The 12,374-nt window shown below is 44.9% G+C and overlaps 2 protein-coding genes across 3 annotated transcripts in view; both read left to right on the top strand.

Annotated features, from left to right (window-relative positions):
* Positions 1–7,414: 7,414 nt before the first annotated feature.
* ANKHD1 (ankyrin repeat and KH domain containing 1) overlaps positions 7,415–12,374 on the top strand; it is a 396,742-nt gene continuing 391,782 nt past the window's right edge. For both annotated transcript variants that reach the window (XM_088451243.1, XM_088451245.1), the window contains exon 1: positions 7,415–7,859. In XM_088451243.1, the coding sequence (XP_088307369.1) occupies positions 7,629–7,859 (231 nt within the window). In that variant the 5' untranslated portion in view covers positions 7,415–7,628. The remainder of the gene's footprint in view (positions 7,860–12,374) is intronic.
* Positions 7,981–12,374, top strand: part of LOC148539616 (uncharacterized) — a 29,799-nt gene continuing 25,405 nt past the window's right edge. Inside the window, exon 1 of the mRNA XM_088451403.1 lies at positions 7,981–8,007. Within this exon, the coding sequence (XP_088307529.1) occupies positions 7,981–8,007 (27 nt within the window). The remainder of the gene's footprint in view (positions 8,008–12,374) is intronic.

A 12,374-nucleotide genomic window follows, 5' to 3' on the forward strand; every position in this document is an offset into this window, starting at 1 on the left:
ATGAAATGGGAACTAGCTCTGATGGCACCTGCAAATATTACCATTAAATGGTGCAATACGTTTAATCCAGCAACGTACTTACCATATGTGCCTCAAGATGCACAAAGGGTGGAGGAAGGTGAGTTTCTGGTTGAAGGTGAGTTTTGCAGCTATATTGACACACGATTGTATGGAATATTTGAATCAGACCTTTACTGCAAGACCAGACATACGTGACACACCATTAGAAGATGCAGATGTGATGTTTTACACGGATGGGAGTTGTCATAGGCAGACAGACACAGGAGAATTATGCACAGGTTATGCTGTTGTAAATGATGAGGATGTTGTAGAAGCTGAACCACTTGGTCCACCTCACTCAGCCCAGGTGGCTGAACTGGTGGCATTAAGGAGATCATGTGAGTTGGCAGAAGGTAAATCAGCTAACATATACACTGATTCTAGGGACGCCTTCAGTGTAGTACATGATTTTGGTGCTCTTTGGCTTCTTAGGAACTTTATGACAGCAGCAGGCACACCAGTAGCAAATTCACAGCACATAAAAGGACTTCTGACAGCAATTCAGTTACCAAAAGCAGTAGCTGTCATCAAATGCAAAGCCCACACATGCGAGGAAGACCCAGTGTTGATGGGCAATAACAAAGCAGATGAAGCTGCCAAATGGACAGCAGGGTTACACATAAACACACCAACTAACAGAGTGATGGTCTTCCAGACAATAGACACACAGAAATTAATTGAAATGCAAGATTTGTGTTCCCTACAGGAAAAGGCGGTCTGGAGATCGAAGGGATGTGGTCAGGAGTCCTCAGGACTCTGGAGAGATGGACAAGGTAGGCCTGTTGCTGCCAGGGCATACTACCCAAGCTTGGCTGAGGCAGCGCATGGTCTGACTCACCTGGGAAAAGAAGGTATGTGCAAGTTGGTCAGAGCATATTGGTGTGCACCAGGCTTTTCTTCTCAAGCTGGAAAGAAAGCAATGTCCTGTCTGACTTGTTTGAGGAAAAATGTCAGGACGACAATACCAACCGAGCCATCCCATATCCCTCCGACAGATGGTCCTTTTCAGGTAATACAAATTGACTTCATTCAATTACCACCTTGCAGGAATCTCAAGTATGTATTAGTTTGTACTGATGTATTTTCTAATTGGGTAGAGGTATATCCAGCTGCCACTAATACTGCTGTTTTTACTGCTAAGATTGTTCAGGAGTTTGTTTGCAGATACGGTATCCCTAGAATCATAGAAAGTGATAGGGGTACTCATTTCACTGGTGATGTTTTCCAGAACATGTGTAAGCTTATGGGAATAGTAGACTTCACACCCCCTACCGACCACAAGCCAGTGCGAAGGTGGAGAGAGTGAATGGTACTATTAAGAATAAACTGAGTAAGATCATGGCTGAAACTGGATTAGGATGGCCAGAAGCCTTACCGCTCGCCCTCCATAGCATCAGAACCACTCCCAGATCTCCTCTTAATCTGTCCCCCTTTGAGATACTGTTTGGGAGACAACCTCATTTGCTTATAATTCCACAGGATGATTTGAAGAGTAATAATGAGGTTACTGTGCGATATCTTATAAAAATGTGTAGACAGCTAAAACAACAGCAACAGAAAATGTTGTTACCTGATATGTCAGAAACAAACTGTCATGATGTTGACCCTGGAAAATGTTATGATCCGAAATTTCTTACGCTCAGATTGTTTGACAGACCAGTGGGAAGGTCCTTACCAGGTGTTAATGACAAGTACCACATCGTTGAAGGTAGCAGAAAGGGATACCTGGGTCTATTCCACTCACTGCAGAAAGGTCAACCACACGAAGGAGGTATCAGGTGAAGTCGAGACAGACAACGTGGACCTGTCGATTGCGAGCCTGTTCCGGGAGAACTAAAGACTGCAGTGAAAACACCTGAGCCAGAGACGCGTATAGATTACTACTATTCCAGCAATGGAGTGGCGATCTATTTCTGTTTCTTTTTCTCGTTCCAGGGTTCTTCTCATTCTTATTTGTTTCAGAATTTCCTATTGCTGTGACAGAGGACAGATGACAGAGAGGGAGGCCGATAGTGATGTTGATCGAGTGGAGTCAGAGTAATAGTACGATCAGGGCAACCTATGGTCAAACTCAGTTCAGGGATTGTTAAGAGATCTGTTAGCCATGGAACTCGGAGACAGTGTGATGGGTTATTGTCTGAGGAATACTGTGTTTGTGAGTACTGTGGATCCCTAGTTGATGAGAAATGCATCCAACGATGCCAGTCCAAGAGTAATCTGTATTTGGGCGGGCATCCTTTAGAGGATTACCATTCCTTAGTGGGTGGTAAGGTCTTAAACCAGACTGAATGTTGGGTATGCACTCACGTGCCTCAGGGACAACATAATGTAGGATTAGTACCATTCCCATTAAATTTCTTTGAGGTCCTTGAATTACGGGGAGGGAGGTCCATAGACGGGAAGTATACCATCACGAGGTCCCCTAGTTTAAAGCTGCGCCAATACTCCATAGATCGTCTTTGCTGTATCTGAACATTTCATACATAGAAAGAATGGAGAATTGGGAAGCAGACTTATTGGATCAGACAATGGCTCGCCACACCATTAGTGACGAAAACCAGAGACGAGGACATAACAACAAACTGAATGTGGTATCTATTGGAAAAGTTCCTACGGGTTATTGTAAAAATGTTATTCAGGCTGAAACGTGTCTTGAACAGATGAGGACAATAGGCATAGGTAGTTTTGTTAAAACTTTATGTGATATTGTGCAGGATCGTAATATACCATATGTCCTCACAGATAATGTATACTATGTTTGTGGAAGAAGGGCATATTCTTGGTTATCTCCGAGTTTCAAGGGTTTATGTTTTATAGGTAAATTGGTCCCAGAGGTAATGACCCTTACCAATGATGAAATGATTGGTATCCATAAAACCGCACCACCCCCAAACATACACACGCAGTATGAACATCGCGACAAAAGAAATATGATCTCTTGTGAAGAACATATAGCCACACAGTTGATTAGTGAAACAACTGGCTTCAAAATTTTGGTAGCATTAAGTCCCACCAGGATCACTCGGGGAACTTTAAATTTTAGATACATCCAAGACCTGGCTAAATTAATAGACAACATCACCGAGATGTATGATGACACTTTTAGGTATACAGGTAAGGAGCTACAGGCTTATGAAAAGGAATTGGTACAACTTAGGCTAGTGTTAAACTACCTGACAGCTATTACTGGTGGATATTGTGTGACTTTGGCCACCCAATTTGGTGTCAAGTGTTGCACGTACATCACCAATAATACTAATGACCCCAAAGAGGTGATTGGCCGGAGAATGGATGAAATCCTACAACTGACATGGGAATTTCGGAAGGACCATAATACCTCCTTGTACGAGACTGAGGTAAAGGTAGAATGGTTCTCATGGTTAAACCCTATAAAAAGGTTTTCCGGTCTAGGGCAGTGGGCCCAGGAAATGATTGCTAGTGTAGGTAAGCTCCTTATTCTTATACTTGTCATATTAGTAATTGGTTTGTGTCAGATGTGTTCCTACTGTATTAAAGTGTGGAAAATGTACCACCAATGTAAATCGTGAAAATGAGATCATGATGGTGGTGAGTGGTGGTGGTATAGGTACTAAGGTTGATAAAGAACTGCATTACAATCCTGAAATTGAATGTACCATCAGATAATAACATGTGAATAGGCTTGGTCATGTATAATAAAATATATTGTAAATGTTCCATTAAACATCATAGATAATGTAGTCTCAATCCTCCCAAACTTCCTTTATAGGTTCGATGAGGTCCCACATCCTAGCAATGGTCCCCTATAGATCCGCTGAGTGTGTATAAGGGTTGTTTTACCCTTTCTTGAAGCGCATTATTGAGAGTTCAGTGACCGAGTTGTGTCATACCGTTTAGAACATTGAATAATTTATTATGCATGACTAAAAAGGTTAAGAATAGAATGTGATAGTTTTATGTTTGCTATCAAAGGGTGGACTGTCAAAGTCAAATAATTTGATATGATCGCTGTACAATTATTATCTCATGATATAGTCGTCTATAGTCTGATGACGTGTTGCCAGGATGCTACTTTGCGTCGGTGCAATCCGATGCCTTAAACTGTGTATTCACAACAGACATACGCTGATGCACATAACGCACACATATATATATATATATATATATATATACACACAGATGCTAAAATGCATATTCACATACTTACACATGGATGCTCATCTGTATATATTCACATACATACACATAGACGCACATATGCGAACGCATACATATAAAATGGTTCCCACACATTTTAGTTAATAACCAGAGTTCTTAAAGGTATTTGTTAGCTAATAAGTAGTCAGGTTTGTGTGTGTGGTACACACCAAAGAAAGAAGTCAGTATAGTGAAGCTGTGTGTGTGGCTGTTTTTTTGTGTTTATGTGCAGGTACCGAGATAGGGACCATTTGTCCAATGTCCAAATTATGTATGCCAAAATCCTTGTTGGTCAATGCAAATGGCAAGTGGGTCATATGTATGTGACCAGCCTCTATCGGTTCCAAGTGTAAAATTTGTTACCAAGGCTATTTAACCCCTGCGCAACTACAGCTTCTTCTTCAAAATGACAAAGTCTGGTGCCTGTGCCCGCTTTACTACCCTATTCATGCTCAAAACCTTGTTGGTCAAAGCAAATGAAAAGTGAGTTATATGCATGTGACCACCCTCTGTGGGTTTCAAGTGTAAAATTTGATGACCGAAGCTAGATAACCCCTGCACAACTACAGCTTCTTATTCAAAATAACAAAATGTTGTGCCTGTGCCAGCTTTACTGCTGTATTTATGACAAAATCCTTGCTGATCAAGGCAAATGGCAAGTGGGTCATATGTACCTTACCACCCTCTGTCGGTTTCAAGTGTAAAATTTGATGACCGAAGCTAGTTAACCCCTGCACAACTACAGCTTCTTATTCAAAATGACAAAATGTGGTGCCTGTGCCCGCTGTACTGCCCTATTTATGCCCAAATCCTTATTGTACCAGGAAAATAACAATTGAAAATTGTGTAAAGGACACAGGCCCTCATTCAGAGGCGGTCGCAAGAAACGATCGCTCTCTCTGAATGAGGGCGGCAGCTTCCTTTTTTTAGTGCGGCCTCCTGGTCGCTAGCTAAGCTGTGGGTTACCACCCACAGCTTAGCGACCGACCAGGTTGATGGTCGCGATGGTGAACACCATCGCGACTTGCGACGAGACCTTAAGGTTGGGTCTCGGCAACCGCAAGCCCCAGGGAGCTTCCTGCGCTGATCGAGCAGGAAGCTCCCCACTGACATCACTGATGATGTCAGTGCTGCCGCCCACAAAACAGTAGGCGTTCCATAAGGAACGCCTCCATTTTTGAAACCGCCCCCCCGGCCCGACTACAAAATGGGGCGAGCTGTCGATCAACGGCAGCCGCCCCTTTTGTAGAGAGCTCCGGAGCGAGAGTTTCTCTCTCGCATCAGGGCTTGCGCAGCCGCTGCGCGTGCGCAGGGCTAACCATAGACCCGGTTGCGAGCACATCCGCGATTGCGACCGGGTCTGAATGAGACCCACAATTCTTTGTTTACATATTGTTAGTTTAGTGAACTAACTTTATTTAAATGTTTTAATATAACATTTTCAGAGTAAGAAGCTGGAAAATGAATAAGTGAATAAGAAGCTAACTTCAGCCTCGTCTTTGTAAGACGCTTCGGAACACTTGTTGTGCCATATAAATAAATGAGAATAATAATAACACCCGCAGAGCCACCCCCAATAATGTGTGTAAAGGCCCCCATACATCAACAATTGATTGCAGCAATCGTGCAATTTGCAATCAATTGTGTATAAAAATCTTTTCCTTTTTCAATTGATTGTGGTAATTCTGCAATCTGAAATCGATAGTGTATAAAATATTTCCCTTTTTCAAACGGTTGCAAATTGCACGATTGCTGCAATCAATTGCTGATGTATGGGGGCCATAAGATAACATGACCCATTCCATTAGGTACAAAATGCTCTGCTCCTGGACTTCCTTTTTAACTTATGATTGAAGCCACTTATGCTGAAACACCCTGCTCATGAAATAACTAGCTCAACACAGGTGACTGCAATCATTAGGTGGGAAGTCCAGGAGCAGAGCATTTTGTACCTAATGGAACAGGTCATGTTGGAGGATTGGCAGTTTCAATGGCAAGGATCACTGCAAGAACCTGTATTTGTAAGTATGGGTAGCAGTAGCGTAACTTCGTCCCAGACGCCCGAAGACAAGTTATACACCCCCATCACAGCCGCTGACACTGTAATGTAGCAATGCGCATGTAGACAAGCTATAGATAGATGAAGGCAGCAAGTGATGGTCTGACATAGGTCTCTCCTCTAGTGTATTTGGCTTCTCAGGTGCTGGGAAGAGGTGCATAGGCAAACGCAGGGGGGGGTTCTGTCTGCCTGGAAACCCCCCTTCCCAGCCAACACCATGACCACAATAGAAATAGTAATATAATATAATTTTACAAGTGCTGCATGTTATGCTCGGTATCACAAATGAAATAATTTGCACCACCTGTGGATCTTTTAACATGTATTCGCTAGTAATAAATAACCTGTGCATCAACTAGGAGATCTGGAAAACATTCACTGTTAAGGATGTGCTGCCGTAGAGCCCAATATGTACATATATGTCCAGGGCGGTGCTAGGTTCTTCTGCTCCCCCAGACTTGCTCCCATGCTCTGGAATAGTGCCCACATCTAACATAAATACATTCTGCTCAGACAGGATGGCCCTACTGCCGCATTTAATGGCTTACTGTGATCACTGGTCCTGTATATACTGGAATTATGATACACAATACACTTTGTATGAGGCATATTAAAGCTGGTTAAGTGCTAATTCTACCCTCTTCATGGACTGGCCACACTCACTCTAAAATCAAGCATTTGGAAACCCCTCTCTAGAAATCCTGCGTTTGCCACTGAGGTGCCATGTATTGGGCGGCCATGACGGTACACTCCGGGTACATAGATACAGCCCTAAGTGGTGTGAATGTTGTGGACAATGGAGAAGGTGCCCCTTCAGAGGTGGAGCCCGGCGGCAGGCACCTCCATTGTCTCCTATAGTTCTGCCCTGTTGGGTAGCTATGGTATGGAAGGAAGTTGTACTGTAGCCTAGGCTGATGCTCAGGCTGTCACAGCACGGCGCTACCCCCAGGCCGGAGCCCCGCACACAGTAGGCGACGTGACGTCATGTGACGGGTAGTAGTTCCCGGCCTAGCCGCTGCTCTCAGTTCGTGGGGGTGTCACCCGAGATACGTGCGCAGTAAACGTAACTTGAAAGCACGTAACGTCATCTAGAATGACAGTCCTCTGGACTAATAGGCTGCCACGTACTTTCCACCAGGGCCAATAAGCGAGAGCTGTGTAGCCTGTAGGCGGGCCTGGCCGGGCAGCAGGGTAGTTTAGCAGAAGTTAATGGCTAAGAGACGTTTTGGAAATTTGTTATACTTCCAATGTGTGTGTCCCGGGGGTGTGCAGGAGCGCAGTGAGCCAGTGACCGCTGTACCGGAGGGCACGTCCTACTCAGTGTAACGGAGCTATGCAGAATGCGGAGACCGGGACGGAAATGTTCACAGACGGCTTTGAGGATGAGATTGATTCGGTAACTCCGCGCTCTCCGGCCGGTACTGGGGCCGAGGTGTGCCCGACCGAGAGGACATTGCGACTGTTCGCGGACTCGCCGACAGGCAACGACAGACTAGATTTCAAATTGGCAGCTGCTGCCGTCCTGTCCTCCGGAACTGGCAGCGACGAGGACGAAGTGTCGGAAGTAAGTCGCAAACGCTGTTACTGGTCGCAGCGGTCTTATTAAGTGAGATCGACGTCACCCAGTGTTTCCCCGAAATCCCATGACCGGTCCGCTTCCTTCTCTTCCGGCCTGTGCAGCCCGCATGGCGGAGAGCAAGTCACCGTGCTGGGTGTGTACCGCGCCGGGCGGGCTCCCTGGGATATAGAACTTCTGCGCCGCCTCACATTTCTGTCACACACACGTGTAGTAGTAGGAGAAGGAGCCTGCTGTGCGTGGGACATCGCAGCCCACCCGGTGCCCTGGAAATGCCCAGCACTTTATTTAAGGGAAAAAAAAAATTGTTCCGAATTTGTCTTTTTTTTTTAATATATATATATATATATATATATATATATATATTACAATGGTGGCATGCTTTTTACTCTGCAACAGGTTCGAGATACTGTGTGACAAGCTAGCGCACATTTTCTCTGACGCAACTTAAATGCGCTACTAGACTTGATTATGGCTGCGCATGTCTTGTATGCCCCGCCCCTTTTACAACTGAGCCCCACCCTCCTCAGCTAGAAGTCATTCGTCTATTCAGTTGCGGGTGATGCTGGGATGTGGTGTTTTAATGATCAGGCAGATCTTCAGATTGAGCAGCATGTACGGCATATCTAGAGATGCAACGGACGACCCCGTGGGAGCACGTATAGTGCTTACACGCTGGACCATTTGAACGATTTGTTGTTCCAATCCGTTGGAAATCTGCAAAAAAATCATCAGTGTATCCAGCTTTACTCTTGCCTCAAGCTGGGTACACGCTTAAAAGATATATCTGCAGTTCGACTGATCTGCATATAAATCTGCAGATGATGGTTGTTCATACACATAAACAACCATCATGCGCCCTGCGGCCTCTGCTGCAAGTGTATGGGTGATTGACTGTCCATACACAACGATGGACAGCTATATCTGCCATCCGCTGTGCAGCACAGCGGACGCGTTATGTCTGTGAACGACGTCGTTCAGACATTGCTGGTACACACTGGCCGACGGGCACATGATATATTGGCCGATTAATTGATTGGCAATATATCTGCCAGTGTGTGCTCAGCATCAGACTCTGGGCCTGATTCACTACGTATCGCATTAAGCATACGCAGCATGGCAGATGGTGCGTACTGCATATGTACCGCATTGCACGTGCGTCAGTTAGCACTGTGTTTACCTACGCAGACACAAAGCCTTTGCAGATCAAGGGATGGAACGTCAGCATTTGGGGGATTGGTAGGAGAAATGCAGGCGTGCCTGTCCATTTGAATGCCGTTACTTGGGCGTGCATAAATTAGCCACTGCAATGGTATATATAGCTTGAGTACTCCACTGCGTGTGACGAGATTAGCAATTTCTGAGTAAGGGTCAGACCTGTTGTAATTGTGCATGAGGTTCCGATGTTACTCGATGTTCCCGATGTACATGCAGGACTGCAAGGTATTAACAGGTATGAGATAGCAGTAGTGGGCATCTATTCTGGTTGTGCAACGGCTTTGCGATTGCATTCATTTGCATGTTTTCGCAAAAGTGCGTGTGTATTCGCAGCCGCAATCTGTAGTGAATCAGGCCCTATGTTTAGCGTTTTTCTGATAAAATTATAATTTTTTTTTATATGGGAGGGCAGGACATAATCCAAGGGCTTTATCTAAAAGTTTAGAGGGGTGTTAGACTGGTGGTCACCAGTACCAGTGTTTGTGGTAAAAGAACTTTAGGGGTACGTTTCAATTCATGAGATGACTGCAATGTGCAATTTCAGAACGGCACATCGCATCCATCCACCTCATAAGTTGCACCCCATGGTTACGCAGGAACACTTGCTTTGTTGGATGTACCATAACTGGCTGACCTTTATTTATTAACAGTTTCTTATATAGCACAACAAATTCCGTCGCCCTTTACAAGACATACATACATAAAAGACATACATAAGGGTAAGAGGGCCCTGCTCGCAAGCTTACTGACATGTGCACAGCCAAACATTGCAGCAATGCTCCGCTGCACATCGCCAGTAATTGAATTACTAATTTTAACTTTAGAACTGCAAGTGTTGGGGCCAGCTGGGACCTGTAGCTCACCAAAGGGAAACACAAATCGTTCAATTGTAATTGTACTGCTGGTCACGTGGGCCACTTCAGTGACAGGGCCCGTGTGCAAAGCAATACAACTAGAAAACCTCAATTAAAAAGAGAAATGTTGGCGGAAGAGATTTCATTGTTGGCGAAGCCACAAATAACAGCGAGGGGTAAATTTACGAAGATGGGAGTTCTATTAAAGAAGTGATGTTGCCCATAGCAACCAATCAGATTCCACTTCTCATTTATCTACCACCTTCTAGAATATAATACCTGGAATCTGGTTGCTATGGGCAACATCACTTTTTAATGGAACTCCCGTCATAGTAAATTTACCCCCTAGTCTCAAGTCTGCACATCATTCTTAGGCCCTCATTCAGAGTCTCTGGCAAGATGCGATCGGTCACTTCCAAAATGGGCCGGGTATGCAAATCAAGCGATTGCTCTTTGCGCTGTAAGGACGCCCTCTATGTTTTAGTGAGCGACGGCAGTTAGCGTACGCTGGACTATAAAACCTCCCACCTGTCACTCGCAGGACATGTCATCTCCGGGAAGAGTGATTAATCGTGAACATTGAGGGCCATCGGAGCTGCTCGTAGCGCTTGGGGTTGACCTAACCTACCACAAGCACTGCGAGCAGTTCAGGCTAAAAAACAACGAAGTCACGTGTGCGATGACGCTACTTTGCTAATTATGCACGCCCTTTAAATGCCGTTTTGGCGGCCAGACACGCCTGCGTTCGCACAATCACTCCCCCGTTTACACACACCTTCCCCTGTTACCACCCACAAACGGCACTATCTGTCACTCAAAGTAGCGACCTGAAAGTGGCTTGCGAGCTAACAAAATCAGATTGCAATGAATGACTTGCGCACACGCACTGCGAATTATACGCATGCGCAGATGTGCGCTTATCACTAACTGCCAGAGAGCGTGCCCTAACGAGAGACTCTGAATGAGGTCCTTACTCCCACAATAGAATAGCCAGAGGAACAATATATAGTACACAATGTATATAGTGTTCATGCCAGACCCGGAGAGGGACAGGGAGCCTGGCGTGAAAAGGGACTCTATTGCAGGTGCCCCCTGGGTGTGACACCCAGGGGGCAGCCCCAAAGCTCTCCCTGCAGAGTGAAATTTATTTATTCACCCGACTGTGACTGTTTCACCATTATTTTTTCCCACACGGGACACTGTGTGGCTGGCGGGTTGGGACAGCACCTGCCAGGCTATTTTAGCAGGGTGCGTTTTACAGTTTTAAAATGGGGCAGGGCGCGGCACCCTGCTAAAACAGCCCAGCTGGAACACTAGTAGAGTGTGTACGCCCGATCTGTCGTTCATCGCAACGTCCCATCTGCAGTCCTGCATGTCAGATGGGACGATGCAGTAAACGCAGTGCTGTTGTTACATGCAGTATGTAACAATACATCACGCTGCCGTACACTGGATGTTGCAGTGTCTACAGAGAGCGCAATGTATCGTTACATCGCATTGCTGGGACGCACAGTCGTTCAGGTACACACTTGAACCCATCTTAATGACTACCCAGCTTAATGAGTGAATGAATCATTGAAGTGAAGTGGAGTATAACATTTGGGAGGTATTATGGTGCAGGCTTTGCATTGTCAAGCAAAACTCCTTATGGTAGCTAATAGTCTAAATAGATGGCTAGCATTACACTGTGTGTAAAGGTGCATATACACTAGCAGATATTAATGAGCCATTGCATGATTACAACTTCGTAATTGTGCAATCGCTCATTAATCGTGCAGTATTATGTTGGTTTCCGATATCAATAATCTGCTGAACATGCTGGTCAATCTGCCGATAACTACAGATTGCCCATGTTCAGAGGTGATTGAGGAGCCTACACTGAACGATCAATCGTCCAGTATAGGCACTGCAGGGGGAAGGGGAATGACTGTACGATTACAATGTCTTAATCGTACTGTCGTACTGGTATCTGCTAGTGCCCTAAGTGCAATTACATATAGATAGGCTTGCCATATCCCTTTAATTCAGGACACATTTGAATTACACAGATTCTGTGGCAGGCTAACTTTAAGAGGTGAAAAGTCATATTCGCCTGTTTTTTTTGTGAAAAATTTGGCTAAAAAAAAAATTCGCCAAATTCAATTCCAGGACAATTTCTCCTAAGTGGAAACAATTCTCCAAAAATCATTCTCCAATCAATAGCTGGTGAAAAGAAATGCAAAATCTTTATTTTGGGGTGCAAACGTGGGGAAACAACTCAGACCCCTTGGTACAGCCCCCCAAAGGACAAATACACAAAAAACCAGAAACTAAAACCTATGAACACCCCAAAAAAGACATCATTTTTGGGGTGAAAATTTTTAAAAAGTGGGGGGATAAACATTAAAAGTAGCAAAAGACTTCTTGGGGGTCCACAAGTATGGGTCAGGTG

The sequence above is a fragment of the Taudactylus pleione genome, unplaced genomic scaffold (genome assembly GCF_031769625.1).
Source record: "Taudactylus pleione unplaced genomic scaffold, aTauple2 ptg000025l, whole genome shotgun sequence".
In the NCBI taxonomy this organism is placed as follows: domain Eukaryota; kingdom Metazoa; phylum Chordata; class Amphibia; order Anura; family Myobatrachidae; genus Taudactylus; species Taudactylus pleione.